Below are 18,114 nucleotides of genomic sequence, written 5' to 3'. Positions count from 1 at the left end.
AAAATGTTTTAAACAAATTATGCCCTTTCCTGGATGCCTCAGAATCATTGAATACATGACCAAGTATTGCATTATGTTGTAACAACTCTGGAACTGTGAGGCAAAGAGTCACTAGCTTTGGTGCTTGAACATCATCAAATCCTGTGGTCTCGTTTCTTACAGCACCTTTTCATTACTGGGACTGAGAAACCATAATCAAGTTTGGTAGAATTATATAAAATGTATAAATAAGGTCAAAAGAAGGCCACTCCCTTAAGTTTCAGGATGTTGACTTAGTTACTTCTCTCCTTACTACTCACTTATTTATATATTTATTTTCACTTTCATGGTACATTGGGGATAATTTCTGCTTTTTTGATTGGCACTGTAATCTTGTGTAAGTGAAAAGAGAGACCTTTGCTTGAAAATCTGTTACAAAAGTAACCTTATTACCAGTGAGTGCTAAGGCAATATATTATATACTAAAAACATGTAGTCCTGGACATATTGAAACATTTTCAGATGAAACAAAATGTCTAGGATTTGCTTCAGTGTAATCCAGGGGGCAGAGGGATTCCAGAAGATGAGTGAATGGGATAAAGAAGAAATGACATTTACCACGTGCTCTTGACAACTGCCAAAGTTGGATGATGGGTATGCGCAGTGAGGGCCGAGAGCGTAGGAAGAGGGGTAATTACAGTATTCTACTTTTAGTTATGGAAATTCCAAACATATACTGAAGTTTAAAACAAAAACAAACAAAAACAAAAAAATTAAGGGGAACTGGGTGCTGGTTTGGGCTCTAATTTGCTGTATGGGTCAGATATTCACTTAAATTTCCTTAGGCCTTCTATTTTCCCATCTGTAAAATGAGGGCTTGATAATTATGAATACTGAGTGAGTTCTAAGCACAACAGTCCCTCCTTATCCATGACGGTCCCAAACTCCCAGTGGATGCCTGAAACTGCAGATAGTACCAAACCCTACAAATACCATGTTTTTTCCTACACAGTTTCTTTTTTTTTTTTACCTTTTTATTTTATATTGAGGTATAGCCAGTTAGCAATGCTGTGATAGTTTCAGGTGAGCAGCGAAGGGACTCAGCCATACATATACACGTATCCATTCTTCTTCAAACTCCCCTCCTATCCAGGCCGCCACATAATATGAAGCAGAGTTCCCTGTGCTATAGAGTAGGTCCTTATCCATTTTAAATATAGCAGTTTTATTTATCAATTAGGCCCAGTAAGAGAATATCCCAAATTACCAGCATCACTATTCTCATGCTTTGGGGACCATTACTTGAACACAAGTGCTGAGAGTCAGAGATGGCTAAGTGACTAACGGACAGCGAACGCTGGACAAGGGACGATTCGTTTCAGAATAGACGAGTGCACGATTTCATCACACTACTCAGAAGGGCACACACTTTAAAACTTATGAGTTTATTTCTAGAATTTTCCACTTTAATTTTCCATTTTTGGACCATGGTGGACTACGGACCACTAAAACTATGGAAAGTGAAACCTCAGATAAGACAAGAAAGGGACGCCTATTGCATTTTGGCAATTGACTGTATCTGGGATATGCAATTTCTTTAAAAAAAATCACATTTTGGCAATTGACTGTATCTGGGATATGCAATTTCTTTAAAAAAATCACGTTTTGGCAATTGACTGTATCTGGGATATGCAATTTCTTTAAAAAAATCACGTTTTGGCAACTGACTGTATCTGGGATATGCAATTTCTTTAAAAAAATCATTTGTTTTTCATGAGTATTGTTCAGCCTTAAGATACAATAAAACCTTACTTCTAAATTTCAGCAAAGTGTTCTCCCAACATTTCTTCTAGAACTCTTAAAAATATTTTACTTCAGTTCACTTAGTTTAACACCAAAACAAATTCATTAATATACCTAGTTATAAATTAAGGCAAAATAGATTGCGTTCCAGAAAGTTTAATGATTCAACACACTGTATACAGTATTTCCTATCATATGTATAACACAGTTTACCACATATTTTCAGTACCTGCTATTCTATTGTTTAAATGAAGGCAATGAAAGTATTCAGTAACAAGACTTTTGAAGAAAAAACTTTTAGCTAGATTTTTTTTACCAAGTTATGATTTAATATTTATCAGATGTGTAAATATACAAACATGATGGCAATTTTAAAAACTTGTGAATAGTTGGCCTTACAAAATTACAACACACTGTAAATAAATCCCTCCCACGTTTTATACAAACTACATGATTTTGATATACAAAGATTCTGTTTTTATTACACTGACAATGTACAACCAAGAGTATTTACAATGCAAAAAGTATATAAACCACAATTTAACATTCTGCTACTGGCAGCCACTATAGTTTAGGAGGTAGCTTTAATTAAACAAAATGAACAGAAGCCACGTTTCCCAACTTGTGTTCTAAAAATAATTTACATAAGATAAAAATTCATTATATGCACATTATATACAGTTTAATTATTAAACTGCAATCTAGCTTAATGTTTTTAGTATCTCATGAACAACTAATATGGCAGTGGATTTGCTATTGATTTAGCATACTGTTCAAAAAAATGTATTGAACATTTGTCACTTTAAGACTCCACATAATGACATGTCAAAAGTCCATAGATGACTATCAAGTACAATTTTTAATTTTTAAAGACACAGGCCTCAGCTTTATGCCTTTTTTTCCCTTAGTGACATATTTGTCTTGTCTCACAAGAACAGTTTCAGAGCTGTTGCACAGGCTCTTGTAAATCAAAGGAAGGGAAAATATATGGTAGCGTCCACGTAAGAGCATAGGTTCAGGAGAATCCAGCTCACCAAGAAATAAACGTAAGTGCTTTGTGTCATAATTACTCCCGATTTCTCCCACCTTAGTTGAAACCATTTGCCACAATTTACTTTCTGTACAATTCAAGCTACAGGTAGATCACATACCAACAGAATTGGAAAATACTGATAGAGCCAATGGTATTAGGAAGAGTTTTATCCATGAGAACATTATACTGCTGCTCCTACTGCTGCTAAGTCGCTTCAGTCGTGTCCGACTCTGTGCAACCCAATGGACGGCAGCCCACCAGGCTTCCCCGTCCCTGGGATTTTCCAGGCAAGAACACTGGAGTGGGTTGCCATTTCAATGCATCAAAGTGAAAAGTGAAAGTGAAGTCGCTCAGTCATGTCCGACTCTTTGCGACCCCATGGACTGCAGCCTACCAGGCTCCTCTGTCCATGGGATTTTCCAGGCAAGAGTACTGGAGTGGGGTGCCATTGCCTTCTCCAGGGAGAACATTATACGGAGCCATCACCTCCCTCAGATACTTTTAAAATCCCCTGTTAGTAATTTAGCCAAATCTACTAAAATCACACAGCAATGAGCCCTTTACTTTGTCCTAATAGTATGATCACAAAGCACTGAAGAAAAAATTACTGATTGAAACAAAGCAATGCATAATGACTGAAGACAAATGTGTTCAGTTATTCTTTTAAAATCCAACAGTTGTTAATATTGTTTTAAAAACATCTTCAGGTTTTAGATTTAAATCTCTTACACAAAATTGATGATTCTATTATGTCAGAGATGGATTAGAAAAATGCAAGAATTTAGTGCCTACATCCACTCTCATGGTCCTGTCTGGGAAACGATTCCCCCCCACCTTCTTTTTTGGCCCTGCAGTAAGTTGTCCTGAGATTAATGATGAAACATTAGGTAAAATTAGCAAGCCTTTTTCTTCAATTATATAAAATCACCATTTAAAATATTCTTAAAAAATATTAACAGCTGTTCTCTATCTTGTGCTTAATTCAGAAACAGGTATAAATTTGCTCCTTATGGATCAGAAAAACCCAACGTTATACTGCTACGATATACATAAAATCTTTTTCAAGTTAACTATTTGTTTCAAATAGACTACACATTGCTTGGACACTGCATTTTGTCATCAATCAATAGTTCAGGCACTTGTCCTTTGCAAAGGTCTGGTTGAAGAAATAACTGCCACCTTTCTCCTTCTTCTAAGTGACACCAGGCAGTGATCACTGAAGTGCTTCCCAGATGAGAGATCAGACTAGGGTTCATTCTTACAAACACTGTGATTTTGGTTGATGGGAGAAACAGTTACCAACACATGGATTCAGTCTTTAACTCTTGGGAGATTGTAAGCATAGCGCACCAAAGGGAATCCTCGACTCTGATAGAAGCAGGCTCTTCCGCAAGCCTGAACCTGGTCAGAACTGTCTGAGACAAAGGAATCTTCTTCATCAGCATAATCAGAGTGGGCAGACTGCGTGCCACAGTCGGACCAATAGCCGTCTGGCCTTTGGCAAGAACCCACTGTCAAGGCAGGACAGCTGTGTGATTTTATTAAGTGTTTGCAGGACACTGGCTTTGTCAACAGGAAGGCTTCGCAGCAGTCACACACAGTCAGGTTGCCCTGCAGATGTGAGTACATGCCGCAGTCATAGTAGAAATCCTGCTCCACACAACCAGCTTGGCTGCTGATGGAAACTGAGGCCGATCCGCTTTTCTTGGAAACATGGCGCTTCAGTAACTTCCAGTCTTCTTTAAACTTTGGGTTGAAGAAGACATAGAGGACTGGATTCAGGCAAGCAGGCAATGGGAAAAATATCAGAGTAACAGACTTCATTATTTCGGGACTGATTGAGACGGCGGTGATCAATGGCGCAAAAGAGAAAAATGCCACGGGGCAGAAAAAGATGCAGTTGGTGAAGATGAGCCAAGCCACATGCTTAATCATGCTAGAGTGTGAGTTCTCAGAAAGGTCTTCTTTTTCCAAGTTGCAGTAGAGTTTAGTGTAGATAATAGCCATTAATAAAAATGCTAGTGAGTTTAACAGCACTAAAGTTACGGTAAACCCTAACGATGGGGTTTCTCCGGTGGGAAATGGCAAGCATAGAGGGGATGCGGAATACTCCCCTCTATGGAAAAGGGGGAAAGAGCCTGCCACTGCGGCCCCCAGAAAAGCCAGAAGGGCAGCAATCCGGAACTGTCTGAGGTGATTGCTTTTCCCATTTTTCATCATATCCTTTGCAGATAAGCTTCTTTCGACGGCTGCTAACATTAGTAAAAATATGGCGCTTTCTGAGGAGAAAACGGCAAGAAACCCAGCTATTTTGCAGCCGCTGCCTATCTCCCACCAAATGCCAAATTCAGCAAATCGGCCCCAGGACACGGCATCCAGAAAAGTTAAGATTCCGGTATAAGCTCCCATGAATAAGTTAGACACAGAAATCAGGCCTATAAACAATTTGGAGGAAGGCACTGATGTACAAGATGCAAATGTTGTTAAAATGACAAGCAGGTTGAAAAACAATGCAACCAAGAAAATGAACCACACAGTAAGACGGATCATCCAACTTCCCAGCAAGTATTCGCAGGGCTTAAAAGCACCTAAAATGAAAGAGAGAAAAGACAGTTTATAAAAGACTATCTTCCATAAGATATGGCTTGAGAAACTAGTAATAGAATAATTAATCTACTACCAAAGTGAATTGACCCAGACTGAAAAGATTATCATTTCTTAGGCATCTAATCACTGGACTAGGCTATTTAAAAATTTATTTTAATATGTTATCTTAATATATATTTATTTTATTAACTACTTGGTAAAGTCATACAGTGATATTTAAAGGAAATTTTTCACTTTTTCTCATACTGAAGTTAATATGCATATCACAGTGACTGGTATGTGAAAGTTACTTCATATGCGGCTTAGAATCAGATACACTAGGGTTTGAGTTTAGGGTTTATAACTTGCTGCTTTTAAGAGGGCAGCTTAAATCTCTATAAATTTCATTTTCCCACGTGTGGATAATAACACCTATTTCATAGCATTGTGTAGCTTAAGTAAAATTACACACACAAGGTACTTAACCAGGCTACTGGGTACATGGTTGGACTTCAAAAAATGTTAGGTCCTTATCTTCTTTCTTCCCAGTTCCTAATATACTTTATACTAATTATATATGATACATATATGTAACATATTTTATACATACTTCTTACAGCCTTCAAAAGCAATCTGATGAAGCAGGCTAAGATAAATATAATTATCCCCATTTTTCATGCAGAGGCTTCAAAGTGTTTGGTAGACCTGATAGAGGTCTTTGAACAAAATAGTACAGTGAGAGCTAAATTACACTGATGTTAACAAATCATGTAAAACTATATCCAATAACACCCTGCATCACTTAAACTAGAACTGCAAGAACTAATTTAGTAGCTGAGTTGCATGTTCTAGCAACTGACTTTGGCATGCTAGTTATGTCCCAAATGACAACTGTTTTATTTAAAGGTTAGTAAAGAAAAAGAAAATGTCTGCAGAGCACAAGAAAATGTGTTTGATACATCCTATAAAGCATCTTTATCACTGAGATAGTCACAGACCTAACATGCCTGAGCTGCACTATTTATATCGATTTGACTGAAGAAACTTATAAAAAAATTTTTTTTTCTAGTTAATTTTTTTATTCCCCCCTCAGGGAAATGTGAAGAGGAAGCTTTTGCCTTTATCTCTGAATCTGAACTCATCCTTCTACAAGGAACAAGGAGTAGCTCACATGACCCGGGAGAATAGGACACCCTTTGGAAAGTGTTTGACTAGTGGGTGGAATTACTTTCCCTCAAAGGCCTGGGAAGTCGGCTCCACTCCTCTGTCTTGGAAACTTGCTGCCTCCTCCGGTTTTAAAAGAAGGTTCCTGCTCTCTTCACTTCCTGCTACTGTGTCACCACATGGCTGTCTCTGTGTTACTACATCGGAGTGGAGTTGGGAAAATAGGTTTGCCATTCACTCCTATGGCCACCTGGGGAGATGAGCTCAGACCAACTTTCCTCCTGGCTGACCCCCAAAATTTAAACTCTGAAAGAAAGAAATGGAATCTCTGCATGTTCATGTCTAGACCCCCCTTTAATAAAGACTTTCCCTTCCTTAAGTCCAATGCAAAACCCCAGCAAACAAGTGAGTGAACTACAGCCCTTGACTTCTAACAATCAATACCTTTTATAGATTTTATAAATGATTCTGGTCAACCCCATTCACTCACCTGATTGCTATAAACTTATTCTCTATACCAGGAACTGTGCTAAGTATTAAAAGAACATATACACAGCCTCTGAAGAAGCTCACCAATTCAGTAGTAATCATTAAAGAATTTATAATACTTATGATTCTGAGTTATAAAATTAATGTTCCAAACATCCAGTGTGATTAAATAGGAATCTACTTCATAGCACACAACTTAGCCATCTAAATTTATTTTAACAGTAAAATTATAAATCCATCTCCTCTGATAGATTAGACAGAATATCACAGTCACGACCTAATACTGAATTGTGGTGTCAGTTTAGTAACTCTCCCAAGTCTACTAAAGTTCAGTGAAGTAAAATAGAAAAGTAGACAAGGTTGCATTTAAAAAATAAAAGGATAACACTGAAAGTCCTTATAGACCAGTAACTTCTGGAACTATCCCAGGGTTAAAGTTGCATGAAGAAAGTACCTCTCCATCCTTAATGTGTGTAACCCCCATCTGGGGAGCTTGTTAACATGAAGATTGAGTCATGGGTCTGGCCCGAGATTCTGCAAGAGATGCCTAAGCTCCTGGTATACAGACCACAGGTGAATCAGGTCTTATGAAATCATCTAGTCCTACTTCTGTTACAGAAATCACATTTATCCCCGGAAGTTTTAGATACATTTGCCTAATGTTCTTTTAAAGCAAGAAACTGCAGCCAAATGTACTGTGCTTACCTGTCGAAGGTGTGCAGTGTATAATGATTTGACTGTGTTCCTCATTTTCAGCACTGCTGGTGACACCTGCCACATCACTGAGACCTGAACATATAATACAAACTGTTCAATTCAAGCTTCAGGCAGATTAAAAGATTACAACACTTTTCCGGCAGTGTTTTCTCTTGTACATGATATAAGTTCAGTGTGCACCACACTTAATAACATATTAAAGATGTCAGGAACACAGTACACAATAGCCACAGATTTTTCTCCACAGATTTCATATTGATCCTTCACAAACTGATTACAATAACACAGACTTTGATTAATGCTGTAGAGTGCTCTGTTTTTAAAAGTTCATGCACTTGCCTTTATCCTTTGACCCACTGTGGTCTTGCAGGCTGTTATCTTCTGTGTTTGAATGTGTATAAGAGTCACAACCCCAAAATGCACAGCACTGATAAGCATATGGTACAGATAAAGACCTGGAAAAAAATGGCAAAATCTATGCTGAAATACCAACTTCACAGACATGCTTTTGTTTTGTGAAAGGTAAATACTTTAAACTGGTCCTTATCCTCCCTGGACTTAGTTTCCTCATTTGTTGAAAACAAAAGGCTCTAATATCAGGGGACACCATGAGTTTCTCCAGTTAGATAAGGTATGCTTTGAAAAACTGAATTTGAATCAAGCCATCTCTAAAGCTTAATAGCAATACTGCAATTTAAAGAAAAATCTTATCAGACTCCTTTATAAATGAATTAACCACACCCAATGTATCATATGAAACTGGTAGTTTCATTTAAAATTATGCTCCAGTTCGTTTGTGACTTTACCCCATTAAATGAATTCACATTCTCATATAAGTATAATGAAAATATTTATTCTCTTCTCCCACGATAATATTCCCAAGCCCTCTCTCTACTATGTCTAATGAGGTCTCTGCTCTAACTCTGTCTCTATGAAGTATTTCACATTGTATCAGTTTTCTATAGGCTCACAAGTGGCTTCTGCTATCTTGTTGCAGATGATAAATCCCCTTATACCTAAAACCATTCTGATGAAGGGCTATATTATCTCTTTGACAGCATCACAGGCTGCAGTTCATGTTCTCAACAACAATGGAATAGTGCTCTATTTTTTTTCCAAATTTGTGAGGATTGAGGTTGAAAATCTGGGAACCACAGCAAAAAAAAAAAAAAAAAAAAAAACCCAGGATACTCTATAATCTGAAGGCCTACCAAAACTTCCACAAAAAAGAAAAACACACCTGAGATTAACAAAGTCTTTTGCTGCTAAGGCTTCTTTCAGCTTGAAGTTGCCCACAAGTTTCAGTTGATTTAGCCCATTTAGGCCTTCCGTTGGAAATGAAGTTAATTCATTGAAACTTACATCTCTAAAAGGTGAATAAGACTTCAAATTAACTCCTAAAACACAAGTCTGTACATGTATTAACATCATAAATACTAGAGCTTTAAGAAGTTTAGGTGAGGAAAAACCATTTCAGAAGCTGTCACTACATCATAGCAGATTAGCATTTATACAAAGGAGCACTCAACAGAAAAACGATTTGGGTAGGCAATGCTAAAACACAAGTTTCTGTAGACTATTCACTACTTTCATGATATCCTTGCAAGAAACTTACAAGTTCGTTATTGACCCAAGCTTGGCAAAAGCTCTGTCATCAATTTCATGGATCAGGTTTCTACTAAGATCTCTGCAATTATAAAAATAAATTGTTAACTCCTTTCAAATAAACTCAAAATGCAATTACTTTGACTACACTTTAGGATCTGCTGCAGTCATAATAACCCTGATAAAATAACAAAGATCTTTAATCCTGCTCAACAACATTTTTAATATTTATGTTGAACCTCCCCTTCACAACAATCTATTTCTTGGAATGTGTTCCAGGGAGGAGTAATTTCAGTTGGCATCTGTTTCAAAACAGTTGTGAATTTTCTCCTCCTTATCATTCTGGTACCAGTTCAAAAATACGAATGATATGATATAGCTTCTGGTACTATTAACTAGGTGAGGCAAAGCACAGCTCCTGACAAAGCTGAAAATAAAAACAGGCTTAGTGTTGTTTGCATTCTCAAAGGTTAGCGATAAGGCCCTTCGGGAAGACAAAGAATCAATACGCAAACAAGAGCATTCCAGAAGGGCTTCAGATATCATTTTTCCCCCAAGCAGGAAAAAAAAATCCATATCAACACCAGAGCCACATACTACATTCAGGAACACACCCTATGGAATTCTGATATTACAGAATTAATAGAACAGAGAAATAATCTGCAGTCACACTTACAGGGAGCCTTAATGGAAATTTAAAGATAGGATAAATTCATTCCATGACACATCTCCTGGATAACAGGAAAATTCGACAGACTTGGTTCCAAATCATGGCAAAGCAGGGTAGCTTTGCATTGTTGTCACTTATCGGTGCTCTGGAAGTGACTGCATCTGGGAGTCAGTCCCTTTCCCTATGACTGCCCGGACTCACAGGAAGCCTATCTGCCTCAAGGCAAGATCCAGAAACCCAACAACCAATAAAGTATTTTTCTAGTAGAACACGTGTGATTTCTTAATGGGGATCTACCAGAAAGCATGATATATTAGTATCTGTAATTTCAATTCACTGTCAATGTTTCCAAGTTTTTTCTATATTAAGAAAAAGTTTCCTAATTAAGTGTATTGTGTCTTCTGCATTGCATGAAGGCACTGACATGGTTTGTCTTAGTCATCTCTATATTCCCAAGAGCTTAATAGAGTACGAGGCACAAAGATGTCCTCCAATACAAATCACTTTTTAAATGAGTGTGTCTGCTGCATATTAGCTGTGTTTGTCATGATAGACACCAGTACAGGGGTCAGCAAACCTCTTCTGTAGAACACCAGGTAGTAAATATTCTTCACCTCTGGGGGTCACATGGTCTCTACTGCAACTATTTGACTATGCCATAGCATGGTGAAAACAGCTTCAGACAATACTTAACCAAAGGGCATGGCTGTGTTCTAATAAAACTTAGTGGACAGAAACAGTAAGCAGGTTGACTGTAACCACAGGCTGTAGTGTGCCCACCCACCGCCTAAAGAGCTGGCAAACTCCATTACTATGACCGGAAAATACACAAGGAGCATTCCTCAAGCTACACACATTATATTCTTTTGACTCACAAATTTCATCAATTAGCTAAGGTTAAAAAAAAAAAAACTGAAAAGAAATTAAAGTACCACATGGTAAAGTTTGAAAAATAGTATTTATGCATAATAAATCATATTTAAGTATATTTACTAACATGGGAATTGTAATGATATATTAATGTACAGCTTGACAACAATTTTATTTGCCTCTGATAATCCTAGAGGAACTTACAGAATCTTTAGGGATGTCAGGCCTTGAAAAGTATCTTCCTTTATTTGGTGGATCTGATTTCGCTGCAAAGAACTAAAAAAAGAATAAGATGAAAGGTAAAAAAAGAAAGAGAGATAAACAAGAGAATTTCTATTTTGAAAAATAACATTTCTTAATTAACTTTTTCGAAGTTTAAATATTCATTCACAAGTAACACTAGTTGATCTTGTTGAAAGTAAAGAGAACTGTTGTTGCCTCATCCGAAGGATGAAAGGACTAGACTAATTGGTATTACGCCCAAAATGAAGCTAACAGTTAAGACACACTACCTAAATTCCTCACCAACCCCACTCAGGAGTGAGAGCAGAAAAACAACACAGTGAGGAAGGACCCAAGACACTATCAGGCTTTCAAAAGATACGGAATAACACTAGTTGCATATGATAAGTGAAAGAAGACAATCTAGAAAAGCTACGTACTGTGATTCCAACTAAATGACATTTTGGAAAAGCCAAAATGATGGAGACAAGGAAAAAAAACAGTAGTTTCCAAATCTTAGGGTGGTGAAATGACTCTGTATAATACTATCATAATTAACACATGTCATTATACATTTGTCCAAATCCACAGAATGTTCAATACCAATTAACCCTAATTAAACTATGTATTCAGGGTGATAAGGATGTGTCAGCGTAGGTTCATAAATTATAACAGAATCCTATTCTAGTGGGGAATGTTGACTCGGGGTAGGCTATGTACAGATGAAGGCGGGGAATACAGGAAATCTCTGAACCTTTTGTTCAATACTGTTGTGAATTTAAAGCTCAAAAAAATAAAGTCTATTAGGAAAAGAAAAAGAAAAAAAAAAGGACCCAAGACAATATAACCATGTCAAGTACTGCAGAAAGGTCAGAGGAAGGAGGAGATGTTCTAAAACATGGGAGTATTAGTTCCTCCCTTTCTTGACCCCTCAGTCAACTCCCACCAGAGCTGTATTATATAGCTACATGGTGGGCATCCACACCTGGACCAGTCTTTGGTTGGTTGGTTCTTCCTACTGCCCTCCTCCCATACAGTCTCACAGACTGCCTGACAGATGGGTGCCCAGCAAGTGCTAGTCACATGAACACACCTTGTGCCACTGAACATTTATTCACAGGAATACCTGATTCATGCATTTCTAAGACCTTAATATGAAAGCCATTTATTTACAATAGGAAAGGCTTAGTGAGTTAACAGTAGACCATAGCAAAAAAAGTAAGTCAAAAACCAACTTACATTTCTTCCAGAGCATGGCAACCATTAAAGCTTGGAAGGTCTTTTATACTATTGTAAGACAAGTCCCTTAAAACAATGCAAATGGAAAATGATCAATTAATTTTATGTTATCAGAATACTATATTAAGACAGCTGTACTCAGAAGCATCAAAAACAATGCTAAGATCTGTTATAAAGAGATATGGCTGAACAAGAAAAGAAACGTTGTTTTCCTTACACTTGAAAGCTTTCCAGAGTACCTTAGAGATAGAACAAGCTTAAAATGGGCAAACTTTGAGTCCATAATATTGAGTATAGACAATATAAAATATTTTAAAACATTAAGAATATAAAATAAATATGAAAAATATAGTACAGGAAATACACAAAAATTAATTATGTTCACTTGGTAGAGATATGGATTTTTAGTTTATAATTTTATAATATTGTTCTACCATAAATAATGCCCATGTTATTTAATTAAAAAGCTAGACAAGGAGTGGTGTGTGCACTCATATTTTAAAAAATACTTATATTAAATAAAAAATGGGGACTGGTTAGCTCTGTTAATCCCACTGCAGTTTTCCCTCAATGATATCATTGTGCTTGATACTCCATGACACCATTTAATTCTTGCTTGCTTGATCAGTCACTTATTTTGTTAGTATCTCTCACCACTGAACACTTATTAACAACTTAGTAACTTAACTGTTTTTGTGACCTTTTTTCATGTTTTATTTACTTTTAATTTTCAGGGCAGCTTCGAGATTTTGGAAAGCTCCAATGCTTAGCTGGTTTCTGATCCAAGAAAGATTTGGGCTCTTACTTAGGTCATGGTGAAAGAGCAGCATACACAGAGGTAACTACCCTGGGGTAACTAGAATAAGGATGAAGGGTCAGGATAAAAGAAAAGAAAGAGCCTGGTATGTTTTCACTTTATTCAAAGCAGAGTCACAAGATGGGAGTCACATACACATAACTGTAGAACAAAATTCAAATAAACTTTACCTACCCAGGGGGATACCAGAACACCTGCTCATTTCCATGAAGGGAACGAATAAGAAATAATTACACCATAGTGTCACCAAATGAAAACAGTTTATTAAAAATAAAACTCAACCTATGTGAAATACATAAAAGAAAAGCAGGAGACGGGGAGAGGAATCCAACTTACAAAGTCCTAAGCCTCTTCTGTTCCTGGCACAAATTACTGGATATGCTGCTTATCTTCGTACCTGTCAAGGTCCTGTGGGAAAACATTGTTTGTCTAAGAAATGATTCAAGTTGAGATGGTAAACAAAATGCTGTTCTCACAGAGAAAAGTACACATTCACATATTTGCATATGGACTAGAGTCCATGTATCCCACTGCCTCAGTTCAGTTCAGTTCAGTTCAGTCGCTCAGTCGTGTCCGACTCTTTGCGACCCCATGAATCGCAGCACGCCAGGCCTCCCTGTCCATCACCAACTCCCAGAGTTCACCCAGACTCATGTCCATGGAGTCAGTGATACCATCCAGCCATCTCATCCTCTGACTACTCCCTAAAGTGGGGAGAGGAATGAACCCTCTAATGCAGAGAAGTTTTGTGATAAGATGTTCATAGTGTCCAGAGGATAAGCTTGAGTTCTCATGTGGACCAACAGGAAAAAAAACGAATCCATAGTTACAGCTGACCATGGTCACCTGCAAGACTGTCACCCCCTCACACCCAAAATATGTGAAACCAAGTTATTATCCTGCCCCCCAAATCTTGATTCTGTCTACTATTTCAATCAACCTGATTCAATATTCTGAAATTTTCCTTTAATCCCTGTATGATCAGGCCCTTCAAAATGGTTGCTCTCTGTACAATCCCAGCCCAACCAGTACCTGCTTCACCTACATGCTACTCACATAACTGGCCTTCCTACATACTTGCCCCAGGCCTGGGACAGTGAAGGGCGTGCCCCTCTGCTGGTTTCCCTGGTAACTGATGAGCCAACCTGATGTCTATTCCTGTCAATATAACTTGTAATCTCCCCTTCCCCTCCACCACCCTGGGGAGCAAAAACTGCACCATGTCCTGTCAGCTGGGTGCTGGTGGGGTGTTGCTCCAGGATCCTGCTTCAGACATGTAAGCTCCCCCATTCATTAAACCACTGATGTCTCTATTGCTGACTCTGGGCTCTTTCTTCAGTCTTGAAGCTGGGCAAGTGCAGGCCCTAAAGACCTGTGGGGTGCAGCCCAGTAATCCATCTTCCCTTTCTATGTCCCCATCTGCACTCAACCATCAATTTCTATTCTTTATTCTGTAGATCTCAGCATCTGACCCTCTTCATTTTTACGGCTACTACGCAGATCAACGGTGAAATGATGCACACAGGGACGGAGGAATCTCAGGCCACACAGAGGAATTCCAGGGATGGATTGAAGACACAGAACTCTCATAGTCAAATATGCTCACTTAGCGAAGTGGAGTATTCCCATGGCCTCCTTACCATTCTAGCTCTAGTATTCTCTTCTTACCCTCTTCACACCACCTCATCTAACGTTTTTAACATCTCCAAACTGCCATGAGAGTTGAATTTAAATTCCTTAGCTCAATGCTTCCTGACTTCTTTTCTTACATCTTGGCACACATGAAAATTGTAACCTATGCAGCACACTTGTGGTCCTTGTGGCAGAGACCCTAGCCACATCAGACCCCACATGGCTTCTGGAGGGCTGAGGTCATCAAGATCTTATATGCACCTGCAACCTATTCACAGGCCACCCATTGAGAAGCTCTGCCATAACCAAATGTTCAATGTTCAAGGTTTGTCATTTTAAAATTACAAGCCCAACAGTTTTCCAAATTTCTCCATATCATTCCCCATACTATTATAAACAAGTCTAGCTATTTTTGATCATCTGTATGTCATACTTAGGCTTCCTAGATGGCTCAATTGTAGAGAATCTGCCTGCCAATGCAGGAGATAAAGGAAATGCGGGTTCAGTCCCTGGGTGGGGAAGATCCCCTGGAAAAGGAAATGGCAACCCACTCCAGTATTCTTGCCCAAGAAATCCCATGGACAGAGGAGCCTGGTGGACTATAGTCCATGGAGTTACAAAAGAGTTGGACACAACTTAGCAACTGGGCAGGCTATCAGTTCAGTTCAGTCACTCAGTCATGTCGAGCTCTTTATGACCCCATGGACGGCAGCACGCCAGACTTTCCTGTCCATCACTAACTTCCAGAGCTTGCTCAAACTCATGTCCATCAAGTCAGTGATGCCATCCAACCATCTCATCCTCTGTCATCCCCTCCTCCTCCCACCTTCATTCTTTCCCAGCATCAGGGTCTTTCCCAATGAGTCAGTTCTTCGCATAAGGTAGCCAAAGTATTGGAGTTTCAGCTTTAGCATCAGTCCTTCCAATGAATATTCAGGACTTCCTTTAGGATTGACTGGTTTAATCTCCTTGCAGTCCAAGAGACTCTCAAGAGTCTTCTCCAACATCACAGTTCAAAAGCATCAATTCTTCAGCACTCAGTTTTCTTTATAGTCCAGCTCTCGCATCCATACATGACTACTGGAAAAACCATAGCTTTGGCTAGATGGACCTTTGTTGGCAAAGTAATGTCTCTGCTTTTTAATATGCTGTCTAGGTTGGTCATAGCTTTTCTTTCAAGGAGCAAGCATCTTTTAATTTCATGGATGCAGTCACCATCTGCCGTGATTTTGGAGCCCCCAAAAATAAAGTCTCTCACTGTTTCCATTGCTTCCCCATATATTTACCAAGTGATGGCATGCATGCCAAGTAATTTTCAGTATTCCCCATTTCACTAAGGCTTGCTTTTCTAAATAAAAGACCCAGCTCAGTGAAATCTAATTTTGAAACACTTCACCTCTTCCATAAAACCTCTTCTGATAGCTTACATGGACTACTCCAATTCTGAACTCCTAAAGCACTGCTCCTAATCTGGTGCTTACTTACTGCCTTCTATTTTCAGAGACTTTTTCAGATTCTACCTCCACATACTAGGCTATACTCTACCTGAGCTGACTGATTCCAAACCCAATACCATCCATCTCTATGCATGATATTCACAAAGCAAGGATGTAGGAATCAACATTAACTCATTAGTATCACCAAAAAGCACTGGCAACCTACTAGCAGGCCAGTGTGCTGTTATCCTTACACACCCTCGCTTCAAAGAGCCACACTTACAAACTCTCCAGACGGACAGTTCCAGTCAGATTGGGGAACCGCTGCACCATGCTTGCACCACGAATGACTCTTTAAGAAATTGTGAGAGAAAAAGTAATTTAAAATAATGAAGTTTCATAGATAATATTTTAAACTTATTTTTGAACCAGCTTAAAATTATAATACCACTATACCTAAAAAGATTAGTTTCTGAAAATGTGATCATTTTGACCAGGTGTTCATGAATAAATAAGAACCACTGTAAATTTTCGAAACTGTATTTTGGACTTCCACCAAAGGAAAAGAAAATAAAAGATACTGTTTTCTGGAGTTACACTAATAAATTCTAGTTTTCCATTAAAGCAATGGTATAAATATTCAGGTTGTTTTAAAATTTCTATAATACTTACAAGGAATGCAGTTCAGACAAATTGTGAAATGCTGAGTTCCCCACAAAAGAGAGAGGATTATCATACAAATGTCTGTAAAAATAGCCAAAAAAACAGAGTTTCCATGTGTTCACAAAGTTAATATATCTAACAGCCTGAATTTTCATTCTTCATCCAGATGTTTGGCCTTGTACAGACACTGCTTTACATGATTACATACTAAAAGAAAATTTCAAACTACTTACATAGTTTTTAAGAGTGGATTACCATCAAATGCTCCATCAGGGATAACAGAAATAGAATTACTATGAAATAACCTACAAAGATAGAAGAAAAATATTTTGAAATGCTTATTCTCTTGTGAAATAAGTTAAAACCCAAATATCTACTACAATTCAGTAGTATATAAAATATAACTGATAACAACTACATAAAAATTTCAACAATGTGATGAAACCAAATTTTTAATTCCAGCTCATGTTTTTCAGGACCATACCTAATTCTCTCTAAACCCACTGCTTAACCTATTAGTTGGCAGGTCCTTTATATACTTTTAGCTTGCTTCATCCTCAAAGAACTTTAGACTGCAAGAATCTTAGGTACTCTAACCTCAAAATCCCTCTCATCATTGCCTCCATTGAGTTCTTAAGCAACGCATCTCGGAATATTAGCCATCAACTCATGACACACAATCTCAATTACATCATGTGCATTCTTATCTCTGACCTTGACAAATCCAACATCTAAAATGCCCCCTCATCTCTCGTTTATCTGAACATTTCCATTCTTTCAAGTCCAGTCAAATTCCTTCTCTTTGGTGATGTCTTTTCCAATGACCCCAAGCCTCAGTGAGGTCTTTTTCTGGAGTGATTTATTGATCCTATTCATTCAGCACTTATTTCCACCTAGAGACTACTCTTTGTCTGTCTTACATAGTCAGCCTCCCCAATGGGACTAAGACCACAGCTCCTACAAAGCAGAGACTATACATTATGACTTGTTTCACTAGAATCCAGACTTACACAGTAATCTATGCTCAAAACTGTCCAGGTTAGCTGACATAATCCAGGCTGTATCATCGTGTGTGTGTGTATGTGTGTGTGTGTGTGTGTATTATGGAACATGCAATGGAACAATGATGTTCTAAAATCTCACTGGTGTAACATTAAGTTGTGAGTTCTAGGGATATTAAGGCATAGAC

General features: G+C 38.1%; 2 protein-coding genes across 3 annotated transcripts in view; both read right to left on the bottom strand.

Moving 5' to 3' along the window:
- Window positions 1-2,883, bottom strand: part of CCDC34 (coiled-coil domain containing 34) — a 49,718-nt gene extending 46,835 nt beyond the window's left edge. The window contains exon 1 of the mRNA XM_005890676.3: window positions 2,713-2,883. Within this exon, the coding sequence (XP_005890738.3) occupies window positions 2,713-2,883 (171 nt within the window). The remainder of the gene's footprint in view (window positions 1-2,712) is intronic.
- LGR4 (leucine rich repeat containing G protein-coupled receptor 4) overlaps window positions 1,404-18,114 on the bottom strand; it is a 106,884-nt gene continuing 90,173 nt past the window's right edge. For both annotated transcript variants that reach the window (XM_005890665.3, XM_070383642.1), the window contains exons 8-18: window positions 17,159-17,230; window positions 16,935-17,006; window positions 16,546-16,614; window positions 13,531-13,602; window positions 12,378-12,443; window positions 11,121-11,192; window positions 9,387-9,458; window positions 9,012-9,137; window positions 8,111-8,226; window positions 7,760-7,843; window positions 1,404-5,403 (exon numbers count right to left, since the gene is read on the bottom strand). In XM_005890665.3, coding sequence (XP_005890727.2) covers window positions 4,127-5,403; window positions 7,760-7,843; window positions 8,111-8,226; window positions 9,012-9,137; window positions 9,387-9,458; window positions 11,121-11,192; window positions 12,378-12,443; window positions 13,531-13,602; window positions 16,546-16,614; window positions 16,935-17,006; window positions 17,159-17,230 — 2,098 coding nt within the window. In that variant the 3' untranslated portion in view covers window positions 1,404-4,126. The remainder of the gene's footprint in view (window positions 5,404-7,759; window positions 7,844-8,110; window positions 8,227-9,011; window positions 9,138-9,386; window positions 9,459-11,120; window positions 11,193-12,377; window positions 12,444-13,530; window positions 13,603-16,545; window positions 16,615-16,934; window positions 17,007-17,158; window positions 17,231-18,114) is intronic.

The sequence above is a fragment of the Bos mutus genome, chromosome 15 (genome assembly GCF_027580195.1).
Source record: "Bos mutus isolate GX-2022 chromosome 15, NWIPB_WYAK_1.1, whole genome shotgun sequence".
NCBI lineage: Eukaryota > Metazoa > Chordata > Mammalia > Artiodactyla > Bovidae > Bos > Bos mutus.
Note: the sequence above shows the minus strand (reverse complement) of the source record. Positions and strands in the feature narration are given on the sequence as shown.